The sequence below is a fragment of the Geotrypetes seraphini genome, chromosome 3 (genome assembly GCF_902459505.1).
Source record: "Geotrypetes seraphini chromosome 3, aGeoSer1.1, whole genome shotgun sequence".
Classification (NCBI taxonomy): domain Eukaryota; kingdom Metazoa; phylum Chordata; class Amphibia; order Gymnophiona; family Dermophiidae; genus Geotrypetes; species Geotrypetes seraphini.
In genome coordinates, this window is record NC_047086.1 from 159,427,936 (window position 1) to 159,447,004 (window position 19,069).

The 19,069-nt window shown below is 41.5% G+C and overlaps 1 protein-coding gene across 3 annotated transcripts in view; it reads left to right on the top strand.

The window, feature by feature from the left end:
- MAP3K5 (mitogen-activated protein kinase kinase kinase 5) overlaps window positions 1–19,069 on the top strand; it is a 418,652-nt gene that overhangs the window by 183,244 nt on the left and 216,339 nt on the right. For all 3 annotated transcript variants that reach the window (XM_033937504.1, XM_033937503.1, XM_033937502.1), the window contains one exon: window positions 13,064–13,176. In XM_033937504.1, the coding sequence (XP_033793395.1) occupies window positions 13,064–13,176 (113 nt within the window). The remainder of the gene's footprint in view (window positions 1–13,063; window positions 13,177–19,069) is intronic.

Genomic DNA, 19,069 nt, shown 5'->3' on the forward strand with positions numbered 1-19,069 from the left:
TGATCAATTGTATCGAAAGCAGAGGTGAGATCTAAGGAGATTAGAACAGAGGATTTACGGTGGTCTTTAAAGTAATGGATTGAGGTAGTTTAGTCCGATGAGTGAAAGTTCAGTGGAATATTTTTTTTGAAAACATGTTTGGTATGGGTGTAGAGCATAAGTTTTTTTCAGCGAAGTTAGACAGTTGATTGAAGACTGGTTTTTCGATTATTTTTGCTAGGAAAGGTAAGTTAGCAATAGGCAAGTGCTGATGTTCTGGAGGCAGGTATGTAAATTTTTATTCTGAACTTTGTGGGGGTGCAACGGGGTCAGTGAACACAGGGGGGGAGTGTCTTTACTTTGTCCCTGCAGTGTTCTCTGGTTACTTTGGATACCATTTAGGCACTTGCAGGTGTGATTACAAGGTCTAACTCACAATGTGTAAGTTCTGTCTAGGCAGTTTTTTTGGTGGGGTTTTTTTTTTTAAAATTCTTTATTGTTTTTCCAAACTTCAAAAGTGCATTACACAAATATATAACATATAATAAGTCTATAAAAGCACATTCAACTTACAAATATACATAACCAACCATTTTCTCCCACCCACCCGCCAAATGATTATTCAATAAAACACATAAACATAGATTTTCCCAATAACCTCGCCTTACTCAAATTAATAATATCTTCCCATCCTCCCACCCACCCCAAGTGTAAATACTCAAAGACCAAAATTAGGACAGAAATTGCCCCCTCCCCCTTCCCTGGATGTGTATGAAAATAAACAACTCATAAAGTTGTTATCTCAAACTGTGTGCGACTCATTGCTTGAAGTTGTGGAAACTCAATGTGTATCTGGTTGGAAAGGGGCTTGTGTTAGAGTAGTTGTGCAAAGGATATATTTTCTTCCTTCACAAGACAACTTTAGAAATAATCTCCAACGAAACGTCTATGTGCCCTCTGCTTTGCTGCCAAGCGCTCGGGAGGTAGTATTGCATGGGAAGAATATCCTATTGCCTAGATCAGGGATCTCAAAGTCCCTCCTTGAGGGCCGCAATCCAGTCGGGTTTTCAGGATTTCCCCAATGAATATGCATTGAAAGCATGCACATAGATCTCATGCATATTCATTGGGGAAATCCTGAAAACCCGACTGGATTGCAGCCCTCGAGGAGGGACTTTGAGACCCCTGGCCTAGATCTACTGAAAAATGGCAGCAGCTATCACAAGAGGTGTTAAAATGTGAAACGCATTGATGGGGCAGATACACCTGTGTGATGACAGACTGAAATTTTAAAAACTATTGAAAACACTTCTATATGTATCTGCTTTCATGCAAGGAAAGATTTCTATGCAGGGAATACAGATTGCAAATACAGAACCTTTCTGGAAAGAACATTTAAGTTTCAAGCTAGCAGACAGCAAACCTGGCTAGGCAACTTCATTGACAGAGCCAGATTGACTTACGGTACCTTTCGGAAAGAAATTAAGACTGCTCTGTTCAATAGATTTATTTCCTAGTCAAAATACTCCCTCCTTCTAAAACTATTCTTCTTCATGCTGATACTACGCTCCCTCACTAATTGTATTCTGTACTCTTTATCTGTTCAGTGTCTTCCTCTCCATTTGTATTCTGTAATTCGCTGGCCATCCAGCCCCTTCACTGTAACATGTTAATACTATATTGTAGTTCGATGATTGTTAAGATTATAATTCATTGATCTTTAAGACTGTAATTCGCTGATTGTACAGCTCTCTTTACTGTGAACTGCCTAGAAGTCGTAAGATTATGGCGATATAGAAAAATAAAGTTATTATTATTATAAACTAACTCATAATCAAAGACCTACTATAGTGAAGTAATATAAGATGTCAACGGGCCCCAAATCAATTTAAATAAATTAAAGTGCCCCAAACTATCGGCATTCATTTTTTCATATCTATAGCTGGAGCAAAGACTTGCCCACCAGAAAGGAAAATTTAGTCGATCGTAATTCTTCAATTTTGGGTTACCATCTGCATGGCTATCCCGGTCATGATAAGGAAAAGACGACATTTATATTGATCTATAGGGGGCTTTACATGTAATAATGTTCCACATATGACCGACTCGCATGTTAGTGAAATTGATGACTCCAATATGTTGTTAATCTTACCCCATATTGACCTCCAAAAGTTAAGTATCAAAGGACAATAGAACAACATATGATCCAGTGTCCCAATGTTTAAATGACAGTGCCAGCATCTATTAGATTTAGAACTGTCTAACCTGTGTAACCTAACTTAGAACATGAGGATGTTACTGGCTAGACTTTATGGTAGATATCCTGCAAACAGGATGGTTGGATAGGCTGGAGTGAGCTTGGACGGCAACTTCAGCATTTGGAACCCAGGACAATATCAGGTGGACTTTACAGTCTATGACACAAAAATATCAAAGAAGAGACATGTTAATTTGATCATGTATTTGTAATGGGTATAACTAATAGGCAGACTGGACGGACCATTCAGGTCTTTATCTGTAACAGAAAAAAACAAGTTTGTCTCATAGATGCTGATGCTGTACAACTCATCCTCCAAGTCCAAATATGTGGCCATCGAGATGCAGAAATATACTGCTTTATCTCAATGCTCCAAATGTCACGAAGACCGTCTAGACCAGGGATCTCAAAGTCCCTCCTTGACGGCCGCAATTCAGTTGGGTTTTCAGGATTTCCCCAATGAATATGCATTGAAAGCAGTGTATGCACATAGATCTCATGCATATTCATTGCGGAAATCCTGAAAACCCAACTGGATTGTGGCCCTCATGGAGGGACTTTGAGACCCCTGGTCTAGACAGTCTTGTCAAACCTTTGATTATCCTTACAGGATAACTAAGTCTAGGTCTTCCCACATCCCACCCTAACCACTCTTCCAAAAATGCCCCTTTCAACTCTGGGTGCACAGCGGGATTCAGAGGCCTAAAAAATCCCTCGATATTTCTAAAAACCGTTTTGATTATCGGCACTTGGACGACCTGTCTTTTAAATCAGCCAAGTGTCGACTTCAGCAGGTTTTTAGACGTATTTAATTTTCGATTATGAGCCCCTTAGTATATCTGGAGTTTCTGTCTCCCACAAAAAAATAGCCCTGCCAGATGTGCCACTGTAAAAACAAATGATGCAAATTTATACTCTGCTGGTTTATATCTCGGAATTGGAACATTCAACCAAGGGGCAATGATGGCACATTATCTGAACCAAAAGCTGTCTTACTTTTTTGCCAAAAAAGCCTGTTAACAGAACCTGCCCACCAGATATGCTGATGATCCCCTTTTTGGCCACATTACCGCTAGCAAAGTCCAGTTCTAGTACCATAGAACCTCTGCAATTCAAGAGTATTGTAGTACCTATTTTCTTTGAACCGTCTCATTTGACTGCTTTCCTCTCCATGAAGCACCTTGAAAAAGGAGAAACATCGGTGTCTTAATTAATTAAGCTCTCTTTCAGCACAGATGACGTGTTTTGGTTAATTTTGTTATTGTACTATATTTACTCCTAATTCCTTAATCCTGGATCCATTGTTGAGGACTAGTGTACGATTAAGTTGGAATTATTACCTTTTATGTAATTTTGGTTTATTTTCAAGTTTGAGAATAATCAATGATATGTTTTCTTGATTGCACTTTTCTGTACAAGATTGTATGCTTGTTAAAATTTCAAAAATTTATAAATAAATAATAATAATAAAAAAAAGAGTATTGTAGTACCATCTGTAATATGTTTTGTATCCATTTTCAATCAAATGTGCAGAGATTGTCAATTTCTTGAATTCAGACACAGTCTTGGTTTCCACCACCTCTACCGGGAAACTATTCCAAGCATCTACCACCCATTTTGTAAAAAAAAGTATTTCCCTAAATTACTCTTGAGTCTCTCACCTTTTAACTTCATTGTTGATTCCATTGTAACTTGAGGTGCCACTGCAAATGCCTCATGTGTAGTCTGACATGTGACACTAGAGTTAAAGATGTCGCTATGTGGCCTAGGAGGCACAAAATGTGGTGCACAGACATTTGTGATGATTCTCTCATCAGATTGCAAAGCTTTACTATGCCCTTTAGCCTAGCTTCGGAAAGGTAGGCATGAGCTTTGATGGTGTTTATATGAGCTCCTATGAATGTTAGTGAATGATTAGGAATTAGAGACAGCTTTTCCTAATTGATGATGAATCCCATGGATTGTAGAGTTGATAGGGTATCCTGGATAGTGAGAAGTAAGTGATCTCTGTAATGAGCCATGAGGAGCTATCTGTCAAAGTATAGGAAGACAAAGTACTGTTTCTTTTGTAGGTGTGCTGCTGCTTTGATGTACTTTGTACAGACTCAAGGCACTGAAGAGAGGCCAAAAGGTAGTACTGGTAGTGGTGGTTGAGGAATTTGAAATGGAGGAACTGTAGGCAGCCCTAAGTTCTAGAGCAGCCAGCCTGAGGAGAGGAAAAATGATGGGAAGTGAGAGAATTCTGAACTTTTCTCATGAGGCAGAACGGAGATCTAGAATAGGTCGAAGGCCATGAGTCTTCTTGGGAATAAGGAAGAAATTTGAGTAAAACCCCCCTTGTTTTTTTGACATTCGAGTACTTACCCCACTGCGTTCTTCTGAATAATAAGAATCTGTTCCGCTGCTAGCAGTGGTATGTGGTGACGAGGAGTATGTGATGGCTAAGGCATTTGGGAAACAAGGACTCTTGAAAGGAAATTGAGTTGATAGCTTTGTGAGGACCTGTTCTCCATTATGATGTCCTGCCATGCAGGGTGGAAATGACCGAGCTGCCCTCCAACTGGCAAATTGTCAAAAGCTAGGGTTGGACTTGAGAGCAGGCAACTGGATACTAGGGACCTGTGTCTGCTCTCTTGGGCATTGTTTCTGAGAGTAGGCAGAGGGTTGAGTATGTTGAAAATTTGGTCTATTGTAGGGGACAAATTGTCATCTAGATTAGTACTATTGGAAGAATTGCTGACTATAGGATTTGAGATAATTGGTGAAGGATGGAGCCCTGTGATATTGTTGGACTGAACAGGAGGGTAGGCAGATAGCCATGGAATTCTCATTGAGTATCCTTTACTTTTTCACCAAATAAACTCTCTCCTAGACAGGGAGCATCAGCTAAGTGATCATGGAGGTCATCCCTGAGTTTAGAGACTTTAAGCCATGCTGTCTGATGAGCTGAAATGGCGATAGCTGCAATTCATATCATAAGCATCATAGTTTGTTTTGATAAGGTGATAGGTGGATTCCTGAAGGGCCATGTGGAGAGTGGCGATTGTATCTGGGGATGTGCTATTTAGTTGTTGAAGGGCAGAGTTGGTAATATAGGATTTGAAGTTGATGTGCTATGGTCTTGGAAGAAAGCATGGCTTTCTGGTATACCTTTTGGCCAACTGAGTCCAGGAGGTGGCAGACCTTCCCCAGCGGCACATTTAAATAGGGTTCTGGCTGTTTTAGCTTTCCTAATAGCTGGCTCTCATATCATTGAATAGTGTGTGGTAATTGTTGTAAATCATGACCAGGGGCTTTCTGAACCTTGTATTTTGGTTCCAGACACTTAGAGGCTGTGGAAACAGATTGAGGTTTCTGCCAATTGGACATCTGGAGGTCCTGAAGGATCTGATGCACCAGAAATGCAGAATCATAGTAACATAGTAACATAGTAGATGACGGCAGATAAAGACCTGAATGGTCCATCCAGTCTGCCCAACCTGATTCAATTAAAAAAAATTTTTTTTATTATTTTTTTTTTTAATTTTTCTTCTTAGCTATTTCTGGGCAAGAATCCAAAGCTTTACCCGGTACTGTGCTTGGGTTCCAACTGCCAAAATCTCTGTTAAGACTTACTCCAGCCCATCTACACCCTCCCAGCCATTGAAGCCCTCCCCTGCCCATCCTCCACCAAACGGCCATACACAGACACAGACCGTGCAAGTCTGCCCAGTAACTGGCCTAGTTCAATATTTAATATTATTTTCTGATTCTAAATCTTCTGTGTTCATCCCACGCTTCTTTGAACTCAGTCACAGTTTTACTCTCCACCACCTCTCTCGGGAGCGCATTCCAGGCATCCACTACCCTCTCCGTAAAGTAGAATTTCCTAACATTGCCCCTGAATCTACCACCCCTCAACCTCAAATTATGTCCTCTGGTTTTACCATTTTCCTTTCTCTGGAAAAGATTTTGTTCTACGTTAATACCCTTCAAGTATTTGAACGTCTGAATCATATCTCCCCTGTCTCTCCTTTCCTCTAGGGTATACATATTCAGGGCTTCCAGTCTCTCCTCATATGTCTTCTAGCGCAAGCCTCCTATCATTTTCGTCGCCCTCCTCTGGACTGCCTCAAGTCTTCTTACGTCTTTCGCCAGATACGGTCTCCAAAACTGAACACAATACTCCAAGTGGGGCCTCACCAATGACCTGTACAGGGGCATCAACACCTTCTACTGACTACGCCTCTCTTTATACAGCCCAGCATCCTTCTGGCAGCAGCCACTGCCTTGTCACACTGTTTTTTTGCCTTTAGATATTTGGACACTATCACCCCAAGGTCCCTCTCCCCGTCCGTGCGTATCAGCTTCTCTCCTCCCAGCATATACGGTTCCTTCCTATTATTAATCCCCAAATGCATAACTCTGCATTTCTTTGCATTGAATTTTAGTTGCCAGGCATTAGACCATTCCTCTAACTTTTGCAGATCCTTTTTCATATTTTCCACTCCCTCTTCGGTGTCTACTCTGTTACAAATCTTGGTATCATCTGCAAAAAGGCACACTTTTCCTTCTAACCCTTCGGCAATGTCACTCACAAACATATTGAACATGATTGGCCCCAGCACCGAACCCTGAGGGACTCCACTAGTCACCTTTCCTTCCTTCGAGCGACTTCCATTAACCACCACCCTCTGGCGTCTGTCCGACAGCCAGTTTCTGACCCAGTTCACCACTTAGAGTCCTAACTTCAGCTCTTCAAGTTTGTTCAACAGCCTCCTATGAGGAACTGTATCAAATGCTTTGCTGAAATCCAAGTAAATTACATCTAGCATATGTCCTCGATCCAGCTCTCTGGTCACCCAATCAAAAAATTCAATCAGGTTCGTTTGGCACGATTTACCTTTTGTAAAGCCATGTTGCCTCGGATCCTGTAACCCATTAGATTCAAGGAAGTACACTATCCTTTCTTTCAGCAACACTTCCATTATTTTTCCAACAACTGAAGTGAGGCTCACCGGCCTGTAGTTTCCTGCTTCATCCCTGTGACCACTTTTATGAATAGGGACCACATCCGCTCTCCTCCAATCCCCAGGAATCACTCCCGTCTCCAGAGATTTGTTGAACAAGTCTTTAATAGGACCGACCAGAATCTCTCTGAGCTCCCTCAGTATCCTGGGATGGATCCCATCGGTCCCATCACATTGTCCACCTTCAGTTTTTCAAGTTGCTCATAAACACTCTCCTCCGTGAATGGCGCAGAATCTACTCCATTTTCTTGCGTTACTTTGCAAGAGAATCTCGGTCCTTCTCCAGGATTTTCTTCCATGAATATAGAACAGAAGTATTTGTTTAGCATGTTTGCTTTTTCATCATCACTCTCTACATATCAGTTCCCAGCATCTTTTAGTTAGCAATTCCATTTTTCATCTTCTTTCTTTCACTAATATATCTGAAAAATTTTTTTCCCTTTTTCACATTTTTAGCCATTTGTTCTTCCGCCAGATGTATCTCTCTCTTGGCTTCTTTCAGTTTCACCCTGTGGTCCTTTCTGCTCTCCTCTTCTTGGGTTTTTTTATATTTCATGAACGCCAACTCTTTCGCCTTTATTTTCTCAGCCACTAGGTTGGAGAACCATATCGGCTTCCTTTTTCTCTTGTTTTTATTGATTTTCTTCACATAAAGGTCCGTAGCCATTTTTATCGCTCCTTTCAGCTTAGACCACTGTCTTTCCACTTCTCTTATGTCCTCCCATCCTAACAGCTCTTTCTTCAGGTACTTTCCCATTGCATTAAAGTCTGTACGTTTGAAATCTAGGACTTTAAGTATCGTGCGGCCGCTCTCCACTTTAGCCGTTATATCAAACCAAACCGTTTGATGATCGCTACTACCCAGGTGAGCACCCACTCGAACATTAGAGATACTCTCTCCATTTGTGAGAACCAGATCCAATATCGCTTTTTCCCTTGTGGGTTCCGTCACCATTTGTCTGAGCAGAGCCTCTTGAAAGGCATCCACAATCTCCCTACTTCTTTCCGATTCCGCAGATGGAACATTCCAGTTCGCATCCGGCAGGTTGAAATCTCCCAACAGCAGAACCTCCTCTTTCCTTCCAAACTTTTGGATATCCACAATCAGATCCTTATCAATTTGCTGCGATTGAGTCGGAGGTCTGTAGACTACACCCACATAGATAGAAGTTCCATCTTCTCTTTTCAGAGCAATCCATATCGCTTCTTCCTCTCCCCAGGTCCCTTGCATTTCGGTTGCTTGGATATTGATCTTTACATAGAGAGCTACTCCTCCACCTTTATGACCATCTCTGTCCTTCCTAAAAAGATTATATCCCGGTATGTTTGCATCCCATCCATGTGATTCACTGAACCATGTCTCTGTGATAGCAACAATATCTAGATCTGCCTCTAACATCAGGGCTTGCAGATCATGAACTTTGTTGCTTAGACTGCGAGCATTTGTGGTCATCGCTTTCCAGCTATTTTTCAGCGATAATCTCCTTTTTTGTATGGATTTTTGTGTCGTTTCACTTTCCGTTGCAATACTAAGAAATGAGTTGCTGATATTGCTTATGTTGCAGCCTTTACTACTATCACATCTTTTCTTTTGCCGGGGGTGGTCTCTATAATTGTCCTTCGTACATACACCACCCCCACCTTCTAGTTTAAATGCCTAGAAAAATATTGTCTAAATTTCTCTGCAAGGTTTCTTTTTCCTGCTGTAGTAATATGTAGCCCATCAATGCAATATAGCTTCTTGTCCTTCCATGTATTTCCCCATCCTCCTATGTACCTGAAGCCTTCTTGATGACACCAGGCTCTGAGCCATCTATTAAAGTCCTCTGTGTTTTTCACTCTTTGCTCTCCCTTTCCATATGCAGGCAGTATTTCAGAAAAAGCTAAAATCTTTACAAAAGGTTTCACGCCCTCACCAAGCTCCCGAAAAGCTTTCTGTGCTGCAAGTGTGGAGTTGTTGGCCAGGTCATTTGTTCCCAGATGGATAACAACATCAGTGTTAAAATCCTTAGTTTCTTCCTTAATTATAGTCAGTATTTGCCTGGAACTCCTGGTAGCTGAGGATCCTGGAAGACATTTCACTATTTTGGTCTCCTCGCCCTGTGTTCCAAGGTTAATGCCTCTGATGATGGAATCTCCCAACAGTAATAGTTTTCTGTTTTTGGCTTTATTATTTGTTCCAGTCCCACCTCCCTTCTGTTTTCCTGAGTATCGCAGTGCACTACTGGAGCGAAGGAATTCTGTAGAGGTAATATTAGTGAAGGTGGATGTTTCTGTGTTACATGTCGCAGTCTTCCTGAGCCTACTGTGACCCATTTAATCCTGGGCTGTTTTATTCTTTGAGGTAGAGATGGTAAGTTGGTATGATTTTGTGGAGTGATGGAAGCTGCTTTAATTGTATTCAATTCCTGTTTAAGTTTGCAGAGCTCCTCCTTAATACTGGCAAGTTGAAGACAGATGGGGCAAGCCTTAAGCCTCCAAATAGTATGTCTTGGAATTAAAGCACCACAGTGATTGCATAGAATAAAGGTCATCTTGATTGGTTGTGAAGTGACTTGATTTGAGTAGTCCTGATTATATGGGTCTCTATATATGAATAGTGGTCCCTGGGGTTGGTGGGACTATAAGTCTTACCCTTTTTCCTATGAAGAGGAAGAGGAAATAAGATTTAACAGAGGAAAGAGAAGGGTTTATTTTTTTGTATTTTTTTAGTAAGAAACAGGGAGGAGAAGAGAAATTAAGCAGATATAATGCTGAAAACCAGTGAAACGAGCAGAATATGAAATTCTGAGTAACTTAGCTTTTAGAAGTTCACAGGGCAACCTTGTTCACAGCACTGTCCCAAAGATAATGCAATTAACCTTAGAAGTAAAACAGAGCCCCTCCCTTCTCCACCTAATCAGCAGAAAACAATGGCTGAATACTAGTAAGACAGAAATATAGGCTCTATACCACCTAAAACACAGTATTTTAAACAAAAATGCAGGTTCTATCAGTGCTACCCTAAAACACAGGATTTATAACAGGATTTTCCCTACTTTAGTCACCCTGAGCCACAGGCACCAGGATTTAATTAGAGTTAACAAAGTCTTACCCTTTTTCCTATGAAGAGGAAGAGAAAATAAGATTTAACAGAGGAAAGAGAAGGGTTTATTTTTTTGTGTTTTTTTATATTTTTTTAAGTAAGAAACAGGGAGGAGAAGAGAAATTAAGCAGATATAATGCTGAAAACCAGTGAAACGAGCAGAATATGAAATGCTGAGTAACTTAGCTTGTAGAAGTTCACAGGGCAGCCTTGTTCACAGCAATGTTCACAGAACTTGCATGAGGTGACCAGCCAAAATCAAGGACTCTCGAAGATGTCTATTATTCCTAAATAGCCATATAATGACAGACTTTGGTTGCATAAATTCAAAGACAGCCTATTTCAAACCAGAGGAAACATAGGTTTTGTTTTTCAACATTTATATATGATTATAGCTGAATGTCGTAAGTGAAAGAAATAAAAATACCAAAAGGTTCAAGTAATCATGGGTAAGAGAGCAAGGTATAGATTAAATAAAATTGGAGAAAAGATCAAACCTTCCAGTACTTTAAACTCAAGAGGCTGAGCCTTTCAAAGTAAACTTCTCCAAGAAAACCACCTGTGAATATTTCTGCAAATATTATATACCGTATGTACTCTAATATAAGCCGAGATTTGTGGGCAAAGAAAATGGCCCAGAAATGGGGGTCTGGTTTATATTTGGGTCAGCACTCACCCGCCCCCCTCCTGGGCCTGTTGCAGGTCTCTGCCGGACCTGGTGGGACAGCGGAGGGCCAAGACAGAAAAGATCCCTTCTACCTCCTGTCCCCGCCAACTGTGACAATTTTTACCTCCCTCCCATTTCCCATGTGTACTTTTCAATTCCCTGGTGGTCCAGGAGTGAACCGAGCAGGAGCGATCTTCTTGCACTCCTGTTCAGCGAAGAGCTGTTAGCTGAATGACTGCCATGAGTTCTTGAGGGGAATACAGAGGAAACTATTTAAAGATATCACAGCCCTGGGAGCCCAAGGCTAGGGCTACCTAGGAATCAGGATGGTCCAAGGCAAGGGAGCCACTGAGGAACTGGCCTTCTACCATTCTTATGGTTGTTCATACCTTACTCTCCCTCTCATGCTTAGATCCTTTCAACAAAGCCATCTAGTAATCCCAACCTTCAGACAGATTAGATTAGATAGTATTCAGAGTCACTTGCCCTAACCACTGGAATGTTCTCCCACCTTCCTTATGCTCAAAGACCTCCTTCAAGAAATTCAAAACTTAAAAGCTATCTTTTCTGTGATGAATGTCTGATTTCTGTACCCTGACTTTAATGGCTGCAGGTACTCTTGGGACATGGTCAGACTTTGGAATGCATAGCTATACTTCCTTTCATTGCCATTCTATTTTAAGCTTGCAATTGATTTAGTTTCCTTCTTATTTTAAGTCTGTCTGTCTTTTTTTTTTTTTTTTTTTTTTAAATCTATTTTGAAACACAAGGTTATCCATTGGGTAGTATGTGAAATATTGAATACATTTGAAACTTGAATAGTTGAAGAAAAGGAATCATAGACACAGACTTTCTTCTGTTGTAAAGTTTAGAACTGGAAAAACCTGTACAGCTAAAGAATACCTCTTCACAAGTATAATTTTTTCCAGTAAACTGTTAGCACACAAAGATTTGGAGCTAAGTGGATTATTGAGATACTGTGTTGTCCTTAGGTGTTGAAGGGAAATTCATTCTTCCCTTTAAAATCAATTCCAGGTCCTGTGGGCTCAGTATAAGGGACCTGTATTTTTGTTGTGTATCCATGCATTTGAGACTCCCTTGGGGACAAGTGCAAATATTTTTCATCAGCAATATCGCAGAGCTCCATCCTTCACCAATTAACACAAATTCTATCATCAGCAATTCTTCCAACAGTACTACTCTAGATGACGATTTGTCCCTTAAAATAGACCCAACATGTATATTGCTGTTCTAAAATATGGAAATACAGTACATGTATTTTTCTGTCTTAGAGATACTCATTACAAACAGTATTTTGTAACATCACCATGCAGAGATTGACTCCAGTTCATTTTGTTCTTGAGCGCAAATAATCCAAAATAATAAAATAAAATACACAGTTGAGATGTTATTGGAATATAGAGTCACTGCCCCTGCAGATATGTCTGTTCTACATCCAGCAGTCTGACAGGAGAGGCTGGAGAATTCAGCTACACAGGCTTGCTGGTAAGTGTGCTAACACTTTATGGTAAAAACATAATGCACTTTTAGGGGGATTGATGGGACAGATTAGAAGGATTACAAACATTAAAGCACACAAATGAAGATTTTATCCTCAGGTATATGATTGGAAGGAGGACTGCTTTCCCAGCAGGCTTGAAGCTAGAGCAGAGTCAATAAGAAAGACTCATGAGTCAGTGAGAGCAAGGAACATGTGCTCAAAAAAGGGCCATTAGCAGCATGACTACAATTTAGAGGAAATTTGGCAGGCTAGTAGTTCATATCACAGCTGGATTACAGATATATATGAACAACATAACATGCTCACATTTAAATGGGAACAGAACACATATATTTTGATAGAACACTTTTAATGCGTCTCTTTGTGTGTAGTGGCACCTTTTCTAAAATTGCTGCTCATATATGTATGTCAATTTACATGTTTAAATCAGCTATTTATATGTTTAATGTTCCAGGATTCTTCTAAAATTGCTTCCATGGTTGAATTACCTATATATAACATTTCATTGTTTAGCAAGTAATCTGGTGTGTGTTTCTTTTTCTAGGTTCAGGAAGGCGTTTGAATCTGAGCCAACTTTACAGTCGGGAATTAATTATGCAGTACTACTGTTGGCAGCTGGTCACCAGTTTGATACTTCACTTGAGCTACGGAAAGTTGGTAATTGTAACACACACTCATTTTTGCTGAAAAAATGAGCAATAACTACAGAGTGTGAGCCCAGTTTAAGAACTGCAACTTATTGAGGGGGCATTGTTTTGGGCTCTTAATTGACTGGGTTAGGAACTGGTTGAGTGAAAGGCAACAAAGTACAGTGGTAATTGGAATTCACTCTGTGGAAGATGTTGCCAATGGTGTGCCTTAGGGATTGGTTCTTGGTCTGTTTCTCAATCATTCTTTCTCCTACCAGTGGCTCAGCCAAAATGGCTGCTAGGACTTCCTGTAGCAGCCTTATGAGACTGCTGCGGGTGGTCCAGCAGCCATTTTGAGATTACTCTTCCTTGTGCTAATTCAAATCTCGCAACTATTTCCACTACTTGTGTGGATTAGTGGGGCAGGAAGGAAGTCTCTTTCCAAAAGAAGACTATAGTATATCGAGCAGCATGAATTAATTGGCCAACCCGCACTCAATTTCTCTCTCCCCTTGTGCAAATTTGCATCTGTCCAATAACCCAGAAGGCTGTCCCTTTCTTTTTAAATTCTTTAGTCACTAACATTACCTCCTGTTTAGACTACTGTAACCTTTTTTCCTAAGTGTATGCCTGAACCATCTCTCCCCACTATAACTTATTCAAAATTCAAATGTTATGATTTTTTTTGGTGCCTGTATGACCCTATAATACTTCTTCTCAGGTTCACTGCATTAACTCTTTGTTGACTTTTGCATACAGTCCAAGCTTTAGTTTATCCATATATATTCCATGCTTATTTATTTGTGATACCCTGAAAACCAGACCAGTGTGTGGTCCTCAAGGATTAGTGTTTGACACACATGGTCCAATGGTGTTCCATTCCACACAAGCTGGATTGGTATTTGAGAGGAGGATATACAGAATTTGTTCCCAGTCAGTTTAAACCCTGACATTAGTCAGTTTAGCATGCATGTGCCATATTTTGTAGATGTCCTTGGTTAACAGCAATGTCTACATGTCCATCAAGAGCTTGCTTCCATATTTTTGGGCAGGAGTGCCTGACAAAATATTCCTGTGGCTAAAGAAAAGTTTTGCAATATACGAAAGACCTTGAACCAGGATCTGGAAAGTAGAGTAATCAGGATTGTTGCAGTGAAACTCCAGTGCATGCACATTTTGAAGTTACCACAGGACAGCTATTGAAGCTCTATATTTCTCAAAGTTGACTTCTAGTAAGAAGGTACATCAAATAAACTAGAAGCTGCTAATCTGAAGGATCTTCTTGGCTGATATAAATGTAAATTTGTTGAAATAATGCATTGAAAGCCTTGGTAATAACCTTGAACATGAATAACAAAATTTTATACTGAAACTGAAATTCAACAAGCAGCCAGGTAATCTCAGAAATAGGATCAAAATGTTTTAGTCTGAATATTACATGGGCAGAAGCATTTTGTGCTAATTTCACTGCTCTCAAAGTTATTTTTGGCCTAAAAGACTATTAATGTAGTCAAAAAGTAGCATAATGCTTTCTACTATTAGTCTAAAAATTTCTACCACTGTAGTCTCTCAAAGAACAAAAGAGCATAAGAATTGCTGTTGCTGCTGCTGGGTCAGACCAGTGGTCCATCATGCCCAGCAGTCCGCTCACGCAGCGGCCCTTTGGTCAAAGACCAGCACCCTAACTGAGACTAGCCCTACCAGCATACGTCCTTGTTCAGCAGGAACTTGTCTAACTTTGTCTTGAATCCCTGGAGGGTGTTTTACCCTATGACAGACTCCGGAAGAGCGTTCCAGTTTTCTGCCACTCTCTGGGTGAAGAAGAACTTCCTTATGTTTGTACGGAATCTATCCCCTTTCAACTTTAGAGAGTGCCCTCTCGTTCTCCCTACCTTGGAGAGGGTGAACAACCTGTCCTTATCTTCTAAGTCTATCCCCTTCAGCACCTTGAATGTTTTGATCATGTCTCCTCTCAATCTCCTCTGTTCGAGGGAGAAGAGGCCCAGTTTCTCTAATCTTTCGCTGTACGGCAGCTCCTCCAACCCAATACATGACAACCCAACCCAATCCAACTCCAACCCAATACATGAAGGACACGGTATTACTCGAAAGGGTCCAGAAAAGAGCGACTTTTTCTCTTTCAATTATGAGCTCCACAGTGTACCAGTATATTATGTATATACAGAAATGACAGAGTCTATTTGTTTCTTTGCTAAGGTCTTATATCATACAGCCCTCAGATATTTTCAAGATTTGTTGAAGTTGTGTATGTAGAGCACTCCTATGCAAAGCCTTTAAAAGTATGATGTTATACTGCTATAACATAAGAGTGTCAGTGAATGCTTAGTTTTTGTTTAATTAGCAAAAAATTAAAGTTAACAGATTCTATTTGGCTTCCTGCATGACTCAGTAGTATAAGGAAAAACATGAATAGCAACTTTGTAAAAGCTGATATTCTGAGTTATGCAGGTAAAAAAACATAAGGGGCTCTTTTACTAGTGCTGCCTGATTCGCAATTCGAATCGATTCACCAATTCACTTCGTGTGAATCGATTTGTTTTTGTAAAAAATCAAACTCGCCGATTCATCGGCCCCCTTGCTAGAAACCCGTTCGGGCTTTCCCTCTGCCACTGGAATCCTTCCATCTAATGTAACTTCCGGTTTTGCGAAACCGGAAGTTATATCAGAAGCAAGGACTCCGGTGGCAGAAGGAAAGCCGAGTGGACCTCTGTGTGCAGAGCGGAGGCAACAAAGTGACTTAATTGGTTGGCTGGCAGCAGATGCCCATGCCTCATCTTCCTGCATGCACGCTCATGCTTACCCCGGAGCCCGGCAAACGCCCCCAATCCGCCACCTGCATGCACCGCTCGTACTGCTGCTGCTCAGTGGTGCACGCCTGCTCTCCCGGGTCCTGCCAGCAGCTGGCTTTCCTCGGCCACATGACGGCCAGAGCCCCGGGCGCCTGCGAGCGCTGGGTGACGTAGTGGCACACGTGGGCTCCCAAGGAGCGGTGCGAGCACATTGGAAATGCTGTGGAGACGCTTCTCACTCGGTTTTTGCAAGATCGCATCTTATGCAGGTCATGGGAAAAGTGTCCGCTGTTTGAAGCGCCCGGAGCTCTTGGTAGGTGCCACAATGCACGAGTGTTACCCTCTGCCAGTCAAATACTGGGCTTCTGTATTGGGAGTCAGAGCTGGGGGAAGAGGGAAGATTGGAGATGGATTTGGAGTTGGTGGGCTGGAGAAGGAGAGATGGGGGGAAGATGGATGATGGAGGAGGGGAGATGGACTTGGGGAGGGAGAGATGAACTTGGGGGAGAGGGGAGATGGGGAGGGAGAGGGGAAATGGGGGGAGGGATAGAAGAAATAATGGATCTAAAAACAGGAGAGAGAGAGATGGTAGACAATGGGATTTAGGGAGGGAAGGAACAGAAAGGGAGAGAAGTTGGACACAAGGGATGGTGCGAGGGGGGGGGGGGTAGAGACAGTGGATAGAAGGGTTGTTGGGAAGAGAAAGGGAGAGCTGGTGGAACCTGGGGTGGTGGGGAAAGAGGGAAAGATGCTGGATGAAAGGATAGTTGAGAAAAGGTGGATCTGGGGATGGAGATGAAAAAAAGGAAAGATGCCAGAACTCCGGGGGAGGACAGAGATAGAATATGGATGGTTAGCATGAAGAAAGAAGGAGACCCTGGCAAGCAAGTTATCAGAAGACAGCCAAAGCCTGGGACCAACAAGATCTGAATAATGACCAGACAACAAAAGGTAGAAAAAATAATTTTATTTTCTATTTTATGACTACAATATGTCAGATTTGAAATGTGTATCCTGCCAGAGATGGTGTTAGACCGAGAATGTGAGCTAGGATTTAACAGAGAGAGGAAAAGCCTATTTTGTTTACACCACAACGCCAGTGTGGGTAGGAGAGGGCAAAGGGGGGTGAAGAGGCTAAAAAAATAACCCCACCAGGATGTTTGAAAAAACACCCATTTGGGCAAGGAAATTAAATCAAATAGAAAAATCGATTCAATAGGCTGAATCGAATCGGAATATTTTTTCCTGAATCGGGCAGCACTATCTTTTACTAATGCAGGTTTAGATGGTTATTTTAAAAAAAGGCTTGGCAATTTGGATGTTCTAATTATGCATTATTAAAAAAAAAAAAAAACATTTTGAGAGGGGTTTTGTATTGGGCAGGATGTGGGAGTGAAAGCAGTTTTTAATGCATTATGCTTAAGGACCTCTGAGTAACAAGGAAAAATAGATAAAAACAAACACCAAAAAATTGTCATAGCCTAAAAAAAAAAATTACTGCACCCAAGGAGGTGAAGTTACCACCATAAATTCTTTATTTATGACCTCCATACTCTGTATGGCCACAACCTCGAATTTACTTTTTTTTTAAATTATTAAAGAACATTAATAATTACAAATACAGGCAGTCCCCTGGTTAAGAACGAGTTCTGTTTTTAAAACCGTTAAGTTGAATTTGTATGTAACTTGGATCCTAGTATTCTTCCAACCGCCACCTCCTTGAGGCCCCTCTTGCATCCCTTTCCATCCATCCCACTGTTTCCGTTCCACCACCATATCCAACATTTGTCCTACTCATCTCTCTTCCCTATGCATCTCTACCTCACTCCTCTTCCACCACCATGTCAAATAATTCTCTCCCTCCCTATGCCCAACAATTTTCCTATTTCTTCATTTCCCCATGTGCACCATCTCTACTTTCCTCTCACTCAGACACCCTTCTCCCTTTCTATTCCCTCCCCTACCTCAGCATCTCTTTCCCTCACTCCCTCCATTCTTCCATCCTTTGACCCAAGTTCATGCTTCCCTCCCTTCCTCCTTCTATTTTGTGTCCCAGATTCATGCCCCCTCCCTCCTTCCTTCCATCCTTTGTCCGAAGTTTGTGCTCTTTCCCTCCCGAATCTCCAACGCATCCCTTTCCCTCCCTCTTGTGTCCCAACATGCCTCTCTCCCTCCCTCCCTCTATTCTATGTCCAAAATTTGTGCCTTCTGCGGGTGTTTACCTTTTGGCCAGCTCCCTCCTGACAGCCGCAGTCCCTTCTCTTCACAAAGCCAAGGGGCAGTGGCTCCTATATATGACCTGCGGCTGACCCGGAAGCCTTCCCTCTGACATCGGAGGAAGCTTCTGACATCAGAGGGAAGGCTTCTGGGTCAGCCATGGGCCACGTATAGGATATAGATATAGATGGGCCACATATAGGATATGGATATAGATATGGCCATGTAAAGGATATGGATATAGAAAATTTAAGCAACTTCTGTTATATGGTTTCCACTCTTTATCCAATAATGCACTTCCCAGATCATCTTCCGGCCTGAAAATAAATTTTGGCCTCTAGCTATGTAGAGTTAGAAGGGCTTTTATACAGTCTCAGAATCCTATCCCTACCACTGCCAGTCCTGCTTGACATTTCCATCACATCCTCAAATATTTATTCAGAGGGGGGGATGATTAAGGGCATGAAAAACCTTTCATATACTGAAAGGCTAGAGAAACTGGGGCTCTTTACCCTGGAAAAGCGGAGACTTCGAGGGGACATGATAGAGACTTATAAAATCATGAAAGGCATGGAGAAGGTAGAGAGGAACAGATTCTTCAGGCTAGCGGGGTCATCAAAAACAAGAGGGCATTCAGAAAAACTGAAAGGAGACAGATTCAAGACGAATGCTAGGAAGTTCTTCTTCACTCAGAGGGTGGTGGACACCTGGAATGCGCTTCCAGGAGAGGTGATAGGACAGAGGACAATATTGGGTTTCAAAAAGGGATTGAATGACTTCCTGAAGGAGAAAGGGATTACAGGGTATAGATAGAGGGTTACTATACAGCATACTACAGGATTAGGGTATAAACATTTTAGACGGTGGAGAACTTACAGGTCATGGACCTGGGGG